The 15,069-nt window shown below is 54.3% G+C and overlaps 1 protein-coding gene across 10 annotated transcripts in view; it reads right to left on the bottom strand.

Moving 5' to 3' along the window:
- TNS1 (tensin 1) overlaps positions 1 to 15,069 on the bottom strand; it is a 211,314-nt gene that overhangs the window by 15,770 nt on the left and 180,475 nt on the right. For 4 of the 10 annotated variants that reach the window (XM_018059646.1, XM_018059658.1, XM_018059683.1 and 1 more), the window contains 3 exons: positions 14,118 to 14,156; positions 6,347 to 6,545; positions 1,914 to 2,980 (listed from right to left, as the gene is read on the bottom strand). In XM_018059646.1, the coding sequence (XP_017915135.1) occupies positions 1,914 to 2,980; positions 6,347 to 6,545; positions 14,118 to 14,156 (1,305 nt within the window). Of the gene's footprint in view, positions 1 to 1,913; positions 2,981 to 6,346; positions 6,546 to 14,117; positions 14,157 to 14,550; positions 14,575 to 15,069 lie in introns of all 10 variants that reach the window. The other 6 variants (XM_018059639.1, XM_018059669.1, XM_018059689.1 and 3 more) reach the window with 3 other exon arrangements.

Here is a 15,069-nt window from a genome sequence, read left to right as displayed (position 1 = left end):
AAGGGTTGGCCTGGAACTAAGACGCTGTCTACCGAGTGTCACGCACCCCACTTCTCTGGTAGACATTCCCCACGCCAGACCCTTTGCAGACTACAGATGATTTCATAGGATGTTCTGGAGAGAGAGCATCATATCCAACTGCCAAACTTTACAAGTGAGGAATATGAGGTTCCTGGAAGGGGAGCAACTTGCCCAAGTCACATAGACGGTTCATAAGAGGCTTTTGTTAGATGTTTCCAGGTAAGAAGACACAATAGCCAGTTCAGGTCAGCTACATCGTATCTTCCTGGCTGGGAATAAGGACATGTGGGACTCTCTCCAACCTCTTCCTTCATTTTCTGACAGCAAAGGAAACAAAAGGGAGGCTGGGGGAAGAGGGAAAAAAGGAATATTCCAGATCTGTAGGTTTCCTCTCCTTTCTCTAGGGAGGGGCTGAAGCAGAGGACCCTGTGCTCACAGTGCTATAAAAAGTTCAGGGCACAGACCAGAGATGAGGGCTGGGCTGTGTGTCCAGGCAATTTACCTTGTTATTTACATTCTGTTAGGCTTCTGGGATCTGTCTCTGGAGGACAGCAGGGGGAAGGTCAGCTCCTTTTCCTGGCAGCTGTGCACAGAGCAGGGCCTCTGGGCTAGGCAGCTGGGCCCCAGCTCTGCGAGCTGCCTCTCTCTGCTCCAGAGTCGCAGGCCCCAGGGCTGCTGCTGCCTGTCTAATGAGCTGTCAGAGGCGGCTGCAGCCCCAAGTGCCCTCCTGTGTTGACTCCCATGGCTATTTTAAGCAAGGAAGATGGTGGGAAACAGGAAATGTCCCAACTACTAGAAGTTTTGCATCCTCCAAGAGCTGGGGCTGGGAACCAGATGTCTCTGGTGGGCAGCAGGAAGCAAGGTCGTGCAGTGTCACTTGGCAGGCTCAGGGCAGGACCTGGGAGCAGCACACTGAGATTCGGCAGCTGGGGCCCCTCCCGGGCTGCCTGGTGCATTCTACATCTTCCTCGAACGCCCCAGGACTCTGGGGTCACTCTGGACAAAGTCAGACTGGAGGTCTGGCTGAAAAGATGCAGATCAGCTGAAGCCTTGACCTTTTCGTTTAGATAACAAGCCCTCTAAGTGGCGGCTAGAGATGCCCAGTTCTGGTGATAAGTGAAGAATTCAGTGTGTAAACCTGCGTGGGCTTCTGTTAAGCCGAGCTGGTAGAAATGAGACTCCAGTAAAAATGCTTAACCCTTGGCCTTTTCCCATATCTCATCTGGCTGCCAGATCTATTATTAGTGATGGGTGCAAAGTGGGGATCAAAGTGGTGGGAACAGTGCTATGGGCTGACAAAAAGTGGGGCGGGGGGCGGGTGGTCCAGGCTTGGAAGCCATATTTTCAAGGATACACTAAATTACAGAAACTATCAAGACAAAGCAGTAAGACAGCTCCAGTTGGGTTTTAAGAGCACATGTTTTAGGGTCATAAGGGTCTGGATGCTAAACCATTTATTAACTGTGGGACCCTGGACAAATGATTGAACCTCTCCAGGCCTCACTTTGCTCATGTGTAAAATGGAGGTACTAATACCTACTTTGCTAGGCGGCCATGAGAACTGACAAGATAGACCATGGCTCAGAGCCTGGTACAGAGCGTGTGTTCAGCCAGGGGTGGTGGCTGTGAAGATGCTGATGATAATCAGAACAGCAGGGCCATTGGAGGCATCGTCGCATCCACATCCCCATCCCTGCCCCCAACAGCTGCCACAACTACAACACATCGGCTCTGAGCACAACTCCAACTCCTGTGACACGGCTAACGCACCTGAGGACCCGAAGTCAGTGAGCCGCCCAAGGCTGCCTACCAAGGAGATGTCAGAACAGAGACCAGGACAGAGCACCTGGCGTCATCTGCCAGCAAGAGAGGTGGAGGGGAAGGAGGCGCACCTGGCATGGAGTACTTGGAGAAGTCGGGCAGAGTGTGGGAGAAGGACACGGTGCTGCCCCCGCTGGGACTGGACATGCCACTGGCGACTGGCGAGGAGGACACCTTCCCGTTGACGGTGGCGTAGTTGGGGAGGCTGCCCGCTCGGTCGCCCATGGACATCCTCCGCTTCTCCGGCAAGGCCGGGGTGGGGCTCCCTTGTCGGAAAGCCGCCGAATCCGGCGAGGGGGAGGTGGTGGGGCTGCTCAGGCCAGGGTAGTAGGCGGGGGACACAGGGAAGGAGGGCGTGGAAGGAGCCTGGTAGCCCGAGGCGCTGCTCTGCCGGGACAGCGTGGGTCTCCGGTCCTCAGGGGTGGAGTAGCCACCGTAGGGAACATGCCGGTCCAAGCTGGGGCTGCCGGGAACCACAGATCCAGACCCTCCCAAGTGACGGCCCAGGCTGGGGCTTCCGGGGCTGGCTACTGCGTTGCCATGGAGATTGGAGGGCAGGGTGCCTGGGTGGGCCCCAGGGTGCCGGCCCAGGCTGGGGCTCCCAGGAGCGGTGACCACATTGCCATGGAGGTTGGAAACCTGGTGGGCCCCAGGGTGGCGACCCAGACTGGGGCTTCCCGGAGTGGTCGCTGCGCTGCCCTGTGGGCTGGAGCCCGCGTTAACATGGAAACCGGTTCCCAGCGGACCCGTCACCTGGCGGTGGCTCATACTGGGGCTGCTGGGGGCAGCTAGGCTGGGGTTCACAGCCCGACGGCCAAAGCCAGGGCTGGGGGGCGTGTTGGTGCCCACTGTCCTGTGCCGTGCCTGGGGGCTCCCAGGCACCGTGTGGACACCGGCCACACTGAACTGAGCCCGGGCCTGGCCTTCTGGGGAGCTGAACTGCTGCAGTGAGTAGTCGGGGCTGCTGTAGCTGCTGCCCGCGGCTGGGAGAGGAGAAGAGCTCTGGTAGTTTCTCTGAGCCAAAGGGCTCGGCTGGCCCAGGCTGCTGGAGCGGAAGCCAGAATCCAGCAGAGGCTGGGTAGGTGTTCGTGCGCCCTGGTCGCTGCTCTCCCCGGATGGGAAACTCCCCACTGAAGTGCTACAGAGAGAGAGAGAGACATGGGCAGGTCGGAAGTCAGCAGGTGGCATTTAATGAAGGACAGGCTTTCAGTGAAGCTTCAGCCCTCCCTCCAACCACTTTGTTGTCCAGTCATTCAATCATAACTGACTCTTTATGACTGCATGGACTGCAGCAAGACAAGCTTCCCTGTCCTTAGCTCCTCTCGCATGAACAGAAAAGTCAAGGCTTTTGAACATCACCCTACATTCAAGATGTCAGAAGATGTGACTGAGACTCAGACAGGTTAAGCAATAGGCTCACAGCCACACTGCTCACAAAAGACCAGGATCTCAACTCAGCAGTGTCGGATTCCAAAGCTCTCATTCCCTCAAGCATCACACTGACTGCCCAACCACAAGTCAGAAAAAGATCTCTGCTATTAAAACTGAAGGTGGCTGTCCTGTTGCCCCCTCCAGCATCACAGAAACTGAACACTGGAGAGGGAGTTAAACCACTTGGGCCCTGGTCCTCCTGGAAGCATCTTCCCCTGACTCATTTTCCCCAGGTGAGTTGGCATTTACACGCTGAGAGTGTAACTGAGCATCCATTCCTGGGTACCTCCAAAAAAAAAAAAAAAAAGATGAAGTCTCATAGCAGGAGATTTCAGCTTATTATAGGATCTGCTTTCTAGCCATTGGATCTGGCCACTAATGGAGCAGGCTGCATTACATGGTAATGAGACTCCCATCATTAGAAGCATTTAAGCAGAGGCTGACCAACCTCTTGATTTGAATGCTGTGGAGGAAATTTCCTCCACTGGGAGGTTAGATTAGATGAGCTCAGAAGTCGCTCTCAATTCTAAGACTGACGAAATTCAGTTCAGAGGACACTGTACCTGGGAGAATGGCCACAAAGGTTCTCCTCTGAAATTAAGTACAAGTCCATACAGGAGTATAGGAAATGGCCTCTAAGTTTGGGAAACCTGGATTCCGCTTTTTAAAGTTTTCTCAATTGATGTTTTCAAACTGTGGTGCTGGAGAAGACTCTTGAGAGTCCCTTGGATAGCAAGGAGATCAAACCAGTCAATCCTAAAGGAAATCAACCCTGAATATTCACTGGAAGGACTGATGCTGAAGCTGAAGCACCAATACTTTGGCCACCTGATGCGAACAGCTAACTCATTGGAAAAGACCCTGATGCTGGGAAAGATTGAGGGCAGGAGGAGAAGTGTGTGACAAAGGATAAGATGGTTGGATGACATCACTGACTCCACAGACATGAGTTTGAGCTAACTCCAGGGGATGGTGAAGGACTGGGAAGCCTGGCATGCTCCAGTCCCTGGGGTCACAAAGAATCAGACACGACTTAGCGCCTGAAAAACAACAACAACAACACAGAAAATGAGGGAGGTGGGTTAGATGACTCTGACTCCTTCCAGACCCAAACTTCCTCAGTGGCATGGCAGCAGAGACAAAAGTTGTCAGGGACCATGCACGAGCATCGGCTGCGGGGAGGCAGCAGGCAGGCTCCCACAAGGAGCCCTTGGGCGGGGGCTGGCAGTGCGGCAGCGGGGTGGAAGGGTCCTTACATAAGCTGGTGCACCAAAGCCTGGAGCCGCAGACTAGGAGTTTGGAGGCTGGCCGGCCCCACCCTGGGGTTGGGTTGGTTAAGCTCAGGTCCCCAGGGTGATGTGAGGTGGGAGGGCCAGGCAAGAGCCAAGGGCAGGAAGAAGGTCAGGGCCAGGCCAGGACAAAGTCTACCACACATCCCAGAAGAGGCCAGAATGAAACACCACTTCGGTACAGAATAACCTGGATTCTGAGAAAATGGGGGGAGGGAGGAGCTGGGGACACGGAAATGGCATTTTGGGTGATTAATCCTGGAGGAGGAGCTGGCTTCCTGAATCTTACTGCGGGAGGAATTTGAGTGAGAAAAAGTGAAAACTCCCTAATGTCAGGACTTCTTGGATATCAGCAAGGGGGCCGAGAGGTGAAGAAAATCTCCTTTCCTTTAAAAGAAGAACATAGCTCCTGCCCAGAGGTGGACCTTTCCCCAAGTGGAGCCGTTAAGAGGCTGGGGAGGGGGCCAGGTGGACTGGGGGTGTGTGCTTGGTTTGAAGTTTCAGATTCTTAGAGTCCAGAAGAAAACTGCCTCTGCTCACCCGAACCAAGCAGAAGCGGAAGTGGGAGGAGGCAGCTGGATAGTTTCTGGACTCGTGGGGACCCAGTATGAGAAGGGGAGTGGACGTGGGAAGGGATGGTTGGGGCAGATGCCCCTACTGGGGGGTGGAATTCTGGCTGGTGCAGGCCTCCTCCCCGCCTGGAACCCTGTGCCCTACCTGGGCTCATCTCAGAGTCCCTTTCCTATGTCATCTTCCTGTCTCCCCATCATAAAGCCTATGGCCACCCTGCTAGTCGAGCAGCTCCTCACTGCACCCCAAACACAGGAACCTCCCTTTCTGGGAAGCTTCTGGCTTTCCTCTGTCTGACTCTCTAAACGTCAGCCGCCCATCCACCAAGACATCCCTCCTCTAACCCCACAGTGACCTGACCCCCAAACCCCATGCCCAATACCTCCACACCCCGGTCCTGTCCTTGCTATGCTGTGAAGGCCCTCTCCCTCCCCTTCACCTTCCAACCCTTGCTCATCCTCTGGCCTTAGCACAAATACTTCCCGGACTTCCAGCCCCCAGAGACCCTCTCTGCAGACTAAGCCAGAAATAATGGCCTCTTGCTCAGAGCTCTTTGCTTACACCTCAGCTTTGAGCACCTCTAACAGCTGCTCTGTGATGGGGGGGATGCAGGGGGTAGGATAGAGATGTGGACTCTGGAGCCAGACACCTTTAGTCCGAATCCTGTTTCTGCTACTGTTTAGCTGTAGACCTTGAATAATCCACTTTAATCTCTCTCTGCCTCAGTTTCCTCTTCTGAGAAGTGGGAATAATACTACTACTTACCTCGTAGGATAGCTGTGAGGTTTAAACAGAAAGCACTCAGCAAAACGCCTGGCACGTGGGAAGCACTCACTACACAGTAACTACACTTGTTCAATTTTAAATTTGGGGAAAGGAGGCTTCCCTGGGGGTCCGGTGGTCACAGCTCCACACTTCCACCGCAGGGGGCACAGATTTGATCTCTGGGGAAGTAAGGCTCCTGCACGCCGCATGGTGCAGCCAATAAATAAATAAAAACAGAAGTAATACATCTGAGGGAAGAACTGTGCCTGGTTCATCTTCATAGTCTCCCCGGGGAGTTGGCACTCAGGGGGTGCTCTTGCCATGCACCCCAATGAGCTGGTTTCCCAAGGGCAGCACCCTGGATGTGATTTCTCCCCATCCATGCCCTAGTCGGAGCCAGGAGGCCTCATCTCTGCTGCCCCGGGCCTGGGTTCTCCTCCCCCACTTACCTGTCAGCGCTGAGGATGGGGCTGCTGGTGGAGAGGGGACTAGGGGAGACAAAGGAGCCTCCCAGGGTCCCGTTCCTCAGGGGTGTCTCATTGCCATAGGCCTGCACAGCTGGGGTGCTAAAGCTCTTGGGCTCAGGTTCCTGAGTCCGGGGCCCAGCCACCGCCGTTCGTACCACTGACTCCACGTAGCTCCGGGGTTCTGGAAGGGGTGAGGAGACAGGGACTGAGCGTGGATCCAGGGGATGTGGTGTGGACCCCACCCAACCCCAGGGAACCCGTCTCCCCAGAGCCTGTCAGGAAAATCCCAAAAGGACAGCAAGCAGACAAGGGGCACGTCTCCAGGGCTCCTGCCTGCCTAGGTCCATCCTCTTTCCAGCATCATGGAGAAGCCATGAGAGCCCCAAGAACTTTTAACTAGAGCCTCGTTCTGAGAAGCTTCCCAGAAAGGGACCCCAAAACACAGCCATCACAGAGTCCTCCTTCCTAGAGCTGGGACACTGTTCTTCACTGGTGGGCCCTCTAGCTGAGCTTTTCTTCCCCAACCCTGCTACCCAGGTCCCAGGCCCTTCTCCGCTCCCCAGGCACTGCTGAGGTCTGGGCTCTCCGTGGACCCCAAGCTCCAGCCCAGCCTTGTGTCTCGGGATGCTCATTCCACCCCACACCCAGAGTCCAGAAACAGGCTTGCTGGCCTACCAGCAGGCCTGTGCGGGTGAGTCACACCCAGCCCTGCGTGCCAAGACACACCCATCCACCTTGCCTGACACACTTAGTGTGCCTCCCGAGACTGACATCATTATCCCACTTGGTGTTCAGAATGGTCCGAGAGGAAGGCTGGGTGGGGGAGAGGGCGGCAAGCACCAGAGAGGTCACTGTGCAGGTGAAGGTGCCGAGGACAGGAGAGTGAAGGGGCTGGAGGCACAACCAGACCCAGGTTTCCTGTGCCACCCGCCCCACTGCCATGCTGCCCCCAGCTGCCCCCCGCCCCGGCCTCTGGAAGCCTCCCCACGCCCCTCTACCCCACCACTGTAAACTAACTCGCCATCAAACAGAGAAAAGAAGCAGAACACTCTCGGCTTCTCCAGGGACAGATGGTGTTCCTGCCACCTCTGAACGTGGCACTGTTCCCGAGGATGTCCCAGGAGGGACGTGACCTGAGCACACATCAACACTATGCCCACCACAATTAGGGCAAGCACTGAAACCAGCCTGAGAAGTGGAAGAACGGCAGAGTCCGTGCAGCCTGGGGTGCAGGGAGGGAGCCAGACAGTCTCTCTCACAGCTACTCAATTCCACTGTTGTTATCGCGAGAGCAGCTACGGATAGCACATAAAGCAATGAGCATGGCTGTATTACGATAAAACTTTCCCAAAACAGGATTTGGCCATAGTTTACTGCTCCCTGATGTAACATGTCTCCTCAGCCCAGAGAGGTGGAGCGATTTGCTCCAGAACGCACAGCGGCCATAGCTCCCATCTCCTGACTCCTGGTGCAGGCTCTGGGTGGCTGAGAGAGGGGCCGCCAAGCCTCATGGGACACTCAGAGCTGGCTGCTACTACTCAGAAATCCAGCCCATCAGCCAGAGAAAAGCCAGCTCCACAGACTGTCAATAACAGCAGAAATAGCAAATAACTGCATGAGGAAAGCAGAATTTTGAGAATATAAGTATCTTATCTGGGCCACACAGTAGCAGGTGACAGAGCTGGCCTAAGAACCCCAGTGGTCTGGCCCAGAGCCTGCTCTTGGGCCCTGCACATATCGCCAGCTGAAAATCAGGGGGATCGAGAATTTCAGTGTGTCTTTAGCCTTAGGGGGCCAGCTCCACACCCTGGGGTAACTTGAACTGACAGAAAGGGACCCTCAGACAGGAACTCACACCCACAGAAATGGCAGTTGAGACCCAAGGCCAGAGCCTACCTTCCGGCCCATCCCTCACCTCCCAGGGTCACTCTCTGAAAATTCCACTTAGATGCCTCCAGGCTACTAGCTTCATCCTGGGGCCTGCAGCACCCAGCACCCTTCTCTCCCACCCAGAGATGGCAAAAGGATCCATCTGCTCCCTGGCTGCCCCAAGCTCCTTGCTAATCTGTACTCACAGCACCTGGCACACAGTGAATCCTCAGTAAGTGTCTGTCTCACAAACTAATAGATGCATGACCTTTACCCTCTGCCCCCTATCTCCCCCCACCACAGAGGTACACCTAAGAGGCGCACATTCGTTTTTCTCCTTCCCTTGAATTCTTGCTGACCCTCAAAAGTTCAAGCTAAAATGCCCGAGAGCGAGCCCTGAAGTCTGTGGCCCTCTCCACCCGCTATGTCCTCCTGATTCATTCCCCAGCCTGCTCTGTGTCCCTGCAGACCAGCTTTTACTGACAGCATCCCCCAGACCCCCGGGCTCAGGGCTCCAGAGGGCCCTGGCCTTTGGCAGCTGGCTGGTAGGCAGAACTAACAGAGGATGGAGGTGGGTGGGGAGAGAGGGTCAAAGTTCCAGGGCCGCATCCTCCACCCAAGATACCAACTCCAGGGGCGGGTCCTCTCCTCCAGCTCCTCCTGGTTTCTTCAGGCCTGGAGTGCAAATGGCTCCCACCTCCTGCTCAGGAGCACCCGGGGAGGTGCTTCACCATCCCTCATTGGTTTGCCCAGACCATCTAAATAGTCCATTAAACCCTCTTCAGTTGCCCCACTGGAATGAGCTATCTGTTTTCTGCCAAGACCTGACCCATACAGTGGGTAAGCAGCTCACATTATTGGATCAGCACCCCATCCTATTAAAAAAAAAAAAAAAAAGTACACATACCACTTCTACCATCAGTAAAATCTAAGTAAGGCCACCCACACCACCCAGGCCCAGAGTCAAGACGGAGCCAGACCTGGGACCACAGACATTGGCTCCCATCTGCCCTGTTTACCATGAGTCAAGGCCATGTCCCCACTAACTGCTTTTGACCCAAACGTAGTGTCAGGAGCCTGAGTGTAGTTTGCACAGAACATCAAGGGACAGTATGTTAGAAAGTTGGAGATATCAGAAAACCTGAGATGGCTTTAGGATAGCCACATTCATAAAGAATCAGCCTCAGGAGCCCCATCCTCACACCCATCAGATCCTCAGCTACAGAGCAGCTTACGAAGGAGCTCTCAGAGGACTCAGCCTCTGAACTTGAAGATAGGACCATTCATCCAGGGAGAAGCACCCGCAGCAGTTCCCACCACATTTGCAGTTAACAGCCCTGTGAGTTTAGGTGGCCAACTAGCCTGGGGGCTTTGCTCAGGGACTCCCAGCCTGTGGATTTCAGACCCAGCCCTCCTGGCCCTGCCGTCACTTTATTCTCCATCCTCTTTCTTGGTTGGCTGCCCTTTCCTGACCTCCCAGGACTAAATCAGGGTAGAGCCTCACTCAATCTCTATTCCTCATGAGCCCAGAGCAGGAGGGACCCTTTGGGAAGATATTTGATTCTGAGTCCAACTTCATAACTGTTCAAAACCAAACTTGAGGGACAAAACAGTCCATTTCCCCAGAGTTTTCAGACTCAGATTCCATATTGAAAACACCCCCTTTCCCTATCTCTTCCCATTTTCCTCTCTCCCCACCTTAGTACAGCATACAACATGTGAGCTCCCTGTCTTTCACTTACTGGAAGGACCTTTCTGGGACTCTGTTCTTTTGTCTGTAAAATAGGAATGAGAACACCCACCTGCCCAGCCTGGATCAAGTGACAGGAGATGAGAAAGTCCCTCCTAATTCCTTCTTGCTAGCTCCAACGCCAGTTTATCAGCAACCCCACAGCTGCCTGCTGGTGTCTGCCTCCCTCTACCCCTTCTCCTGCTGTTTTGCACGCGCTCTCCTGCAGTTTTCTCCTCTCCGCCAATCCTGGAGCAGCTAGACCCAGAGGCAGCGGGGACTGGAAAGGGCAGATGTGGGGCCAGGAAGGTGCTTCATGCAGAACATTCCAGGAGCCCAAACCCATTGCAAGAGGCTGTTGGAGGCTGAGAGCAGCTAGACTGGAGGCTTAGTGACTTGGCCCCACCAGGCTGGGGGCACTGTCAGCTCCTGACCCACACCCTCAAGCGCATTTTCTGCCTCGCAGAAAAGGTTCTTTTCCTGGAGAAAAACAGCCTGCCTGCTCAGAGTGAAATGAAGACACGCAGATGGAGAGAGGAAAGAAGTAAAACTTCCAAGGCCCAAACCAGGAACTCAAAAGATGGAATTCCAAACTCTGAGACTGGGCCACACGGCCCTCCTCTGAGTTCCCATCATACCCTGTTCCTCTCCCAGCTCAGCATTTCTACCTTGTGCTGAAATATCCTGACCAGGCTATCTCACTCATCTTTATGTCCTCAGTGCCTAGCACAGGACCTGGCACAGAGTAGGTGCTCCATAAATCTGCGTTGCACAGCACTACCTTAAAATACCCAGATGGCACTGTGTAACTGTCACCGAGGATTTCAGAGCACGAGGGATCCCCAGAGGGGCCATTTCTAATCTGCAGTCTTCCTTTGTGCCAAATGCACCCATCTAATCATCGGAACAGACAGAACCTCAGCCGAATATTCCTTGTTCCCATTCCTCTAGGAAAGAAGCTACAGCCATTTCTTTCCCTGTTTCCCCACTGGAAAATCCTTGATGTTGACCTCACACCTTTACTGCTATGGGTTTTCTTTCTCTGCTTCTTTCATGGAGAAGGGTATCCTGTATCCACATCCATTAAAGACACTGTTCATGTTTAGAGGTCATACCCCGTGCAATCAATGGAAAGCAGCCTACACTCTCAGCTGTGCCCCTGATCGGCTGTCTGGGCCTGGACAAGTCATTTAACATCCTTACACATCACCTCCTCATCAGCAAACTGGGGCTCCTACCACCTTCCTCTCAGCACTTCTGTGATCATTTAAATAAGATGATTGTGACAATGACCCACAAGGTCGCATCCCTGCCTGCTGACCCTCACTGTGTACCACATTGCCCCTTGCTCCAGAATCCAGCTCCTCCCTGCCCTCACTTCACTGACCTTGAAATTCATGGGGGAAAAAATTGCTACTCCTCCCACCCCAGGGCCTTTGCAAGTGCCCTTTACTTCTACCTGGAAAGCTCTTCTCCCATCCCAGTGTCTCCGAGTTAATGTCACTCACCCTCGCATCTTACTTCTTCAGCCAGGGTCTCATAAAAACTGTATCTCTTCACTTTGGAGCACTTATCTCAAGAATTCTCGGTGATAATTTAATTCTGTCACCGGTCATGCATTTGTTCCATGAGATTAAGAACCACAGTACTGCTTATCATTATATCCCCAGAGTGCCTGGCACATAGTAGGCACACAAAATATTTACCGAATCAATGAAGAACAGAACGAACAGGTGTAAAGCATTTAGCATGGCACCTTGAACAGAGCACTTCCCTGGAGTCTTTTTCCCCCTTGCTGAATAAGCCTACTGCTTATGTTTCCTTATAGGCATCGTTTTTCTGAATTCACACATATCAGCAGGGCAATCAAACAGTGCTTCAGAGGGTCAGCAAAGAATATGCTTTGGTCTGACCCGGAAGGTGATGTGTGAGTCAGGAAAAATGGAACCAGCCGCCCACATCCTTGGCCCCTGTCCCCACTCCAGGTCAAGACAACAATTCTGATGCCCACGCTGGAATCCCAGGGCATGGCGCCTGGAGGCTGGAGGAGGGTTTTGAAGTGGCCACTTGATTAGGAAACAGGAGACCAGTAAGTCCAGTCTAGCCTTGCTGCCTCTTAATTGTGACCTTGGGCAGATGCCTATCCCCACCTCGCAACACAGACCTCAGGTCGACATTCCTGAAAACGATGGCTGCAGTAGAGTGGATCCCTAAGAACCTTCCCTGCAGACTCCATGCCTCCAGGAGAGATGAAGGAGGGTCAGAGGGCTCAGGGCCTGAAGGCTGAGATTCACTCATCAGGAGCAAGGGCCAGGTGTCAGTCCCATTCTGTTGAAGTGCCATCCCCACGTGAGGAACACACAGCCAGGGCCTGTCACCCTCAGACCGTCCCACTGGAGACTGAATAGGTATCACCAGTCTGCGAAGGTCAGCAGTCACAGGAGAGCTGAGAGCCTCCTAGGTGGGTGGGCTCCTGGAGCACAGCACACAAGCACTGGCTCTGGGCTCCAGCTGATTCTAGACTCCTGGTGAGAACCAGCTGCCCACCCCCTGCCCGGGGAAGGTCCTCCCCCTGGGTGTGAGGCTGGCCAGGGGTGAGAGCCCACTGTAGTTCATCCCATTCTGGGATCTGTTCTGGGGGGCTGCCTTGTTCTATACCCCCAGGCAGTCTGGCATTGTTGCCAGAACTCTGGCTGGCTAGCAGTGGGCAAAGCTTTATGGAAAACTCCAGCCATCTTACACGGGTAAGGGCAGATTCAGAGGGGTACAACCCATGCCCACTTTGGGGATAGAAAATCAAGGTAGTGAGTGCAAAGGAAGTGGGAAATGGGCTTAAGAATCCAGAAGGAGGAATTCTTTAGTGGTCCAGTGGTTAGGACTCTGCACTCTCACTGCTGAGGGACCAGGTTCAATGCCTAGTCTGGGAACTAAGGTCCCACAAGCCAAGACACAGCCAAAAAAAAAAAAAACACACACACCTGGACGGAGTCTTTAGAGAAACCAGGCCACATGGACCCAGGGCCCAGGTGGAAAGTCAGAACATCTAACACATCCAAGCTGGAAGGTGCTCAACACCCACCTCGTCCAACCCCCTTCCCCCACCTCCACCAGGGTAGAGATGGGGACACGGAAGCCCAGGCCACCCAGGCCAGCATCTCCCTCATTTCACCTGCTGCTCTGAGTCATCCTTTGAATTCTGTTCCTAATAAATTAGTTAAAGGCCTTCAACCAGATTACATCCCCTCTCTGCTTCTCCACATGCAAGGCTGAGTTCATTTAAATCAGGGGTTAAGCCAGGAAACAGACGTGCTAACCAGATACTGTCACAACTGTGCATGGATGTCCCGAGGCATCTGTGTGTGGCAGGGGGGCAGGGGGGGGGAATCCACAGCTTTTTCAAAATCCCCCCAAAACATCCAAGATCCTAGAAAGACAGACATCCTACCATCTGTGCTGATAGGAAACCAGGTAAGGGCTTCCAGAGGCAGCTTGTGGCTCCAAGACAGTGGCTCTGAACCGGGAGCAGTCATCCCCCCGGGGTCATTTGTCATGCTGCAGACATTTCGATTGTCATGACGGGTGAGTGCTACCCACAGGTGCAACAGTAGGTAGAGATCAGGGATGGCGCTAAACACCCTACAGGGCTCAGCACAGTCCCCACGACTAAGAACTGTCCGGCCCAAGCATCGGTGGTGCTGAGGCTGAGAAATCGTGCTCTGAGCTGTACATGTGGGGCAAACCCAGGAAATGGGATAGGAGCCCCCTCCATCTGAAAGGGCTGCTGCACCCCGGCAGGTGGGTGGGAATGCCTCCCGGGGAGAAGCATTTTGTCAGCAAGGTGGCACCGCACTTGTACCTGGACCCTTGGCCGCGCCTGGACCCTTGGCCATGCCTAGACCTGTGCCCTGGGGCTATCAGCACCTCAGTCAGTATCCAGAATGGTAGCTCATCACCAGAGTAACAGCTCATCACCCCCTGATCACCCAGCAGGGGGTGGGGATCGGGGTGGGGCGCGGCCTACGCACCCGGTCACATGAGACCTGATCAGGGAAGAGCGCCACCCACCGCCCCCACAAGCCAGGCAGAAAAATGGAGTGAGTGGCCATTCCTGGACACGGAGAGCAGGAAGCAGTCACACAGCAAAGCCACACTTACCTTCAGAAAGCTCTGTCAGCACCTTCCTCTCATCCTCCTCTGAGGGAAGATGGGAAGAGAGGTGAGGAGGAAGGAGAGGCAGGAAAGAGAGGCAGGGGATGGAGGGGAGAGGAAGAGCAAAAAGGAGAGAGAGAGACGGATTAACAGGGATTATTTTCTGAGAGAGAGAGACTTTGTTGAGAAAAGGGGTGAGGCGAGGCAGAGGCAGGCCCTCCAGGGCGCACAGGTAAGACAGGGCCTCGCTCTCAGGAGCAGAGGCCCATGTCCCTGTTACAGCCCCTGCATCTCAAGCAGGAATGTGCTGGCCTGGTGACAGGCGGCCCCCCCACCCGGTGACTCCGTGTCCCTGGCCATGCAGACACGTCCTGAGTGGGAGGCTGTGCCCGGCCGTGTGTCTGCGTGGCTCACACCTGTCATGCCACTGCCCACCTACCTGGCTGGATCAGTCTTCTGGGGACTAAAGAAAAGAAGCAAAGTTGTTCCCCAGAGCCCCAGTCCAGCCCACACCAGAGTCTAGAGAGCAAGTTTCTGGGCTCAGCCTGTTGGAAATGGTCACTAAGGGCCTAGGGTCTCTGCTTTCCCTTTCCCAACAAGGAGAGGAGCTGGGGAATGTGACGAGGTGTGAACCTGGAGTGTGTGCCTGCATGTCTGCACGTGTGTGTGTGTGTGTGCGTGCATGCATGTCTCTGTGTGTGTGTGCATGTCTGCATGTGTGTATGTGTAGGCATGTGTGTCTGCATCTGTGTATGTGTGCCTATCTCTCTGTGTGTCCATGCCTGCATGTGTGTGTGTGTGCGCGCGTGCATGTCTCTCTGTGTGTGCATGTCTCTGTGTGTGTGCATGCCTGCATGTGTGTGTGTGCATGTCTCTGTGTGCGTGCATGTCTGTGTGTGTGCGTGCATGTCTCTGTGTGTGTGCATGTCTGCATGTGCGTATGTGTAAGCATGCATGT

The sequence above is a fragment of the Capra hircus genome, chromosome 2 (assembly GCF_001704415.2).
Source record: "Capra hircus breed San Clemente chromosome 2, ASM170441v1, whole genome shotgun sequence".
Lineage (NCBI taxonomy): Eukaryota > Metazoa > Chordata > Mammalia > Artiodactyla > Bovidae > Capra > Capra hircus.
Note: the sequence above shows the minus strand (reverse complement) of the source record. Positions and strands in the feature narration are given on the sequence as shown.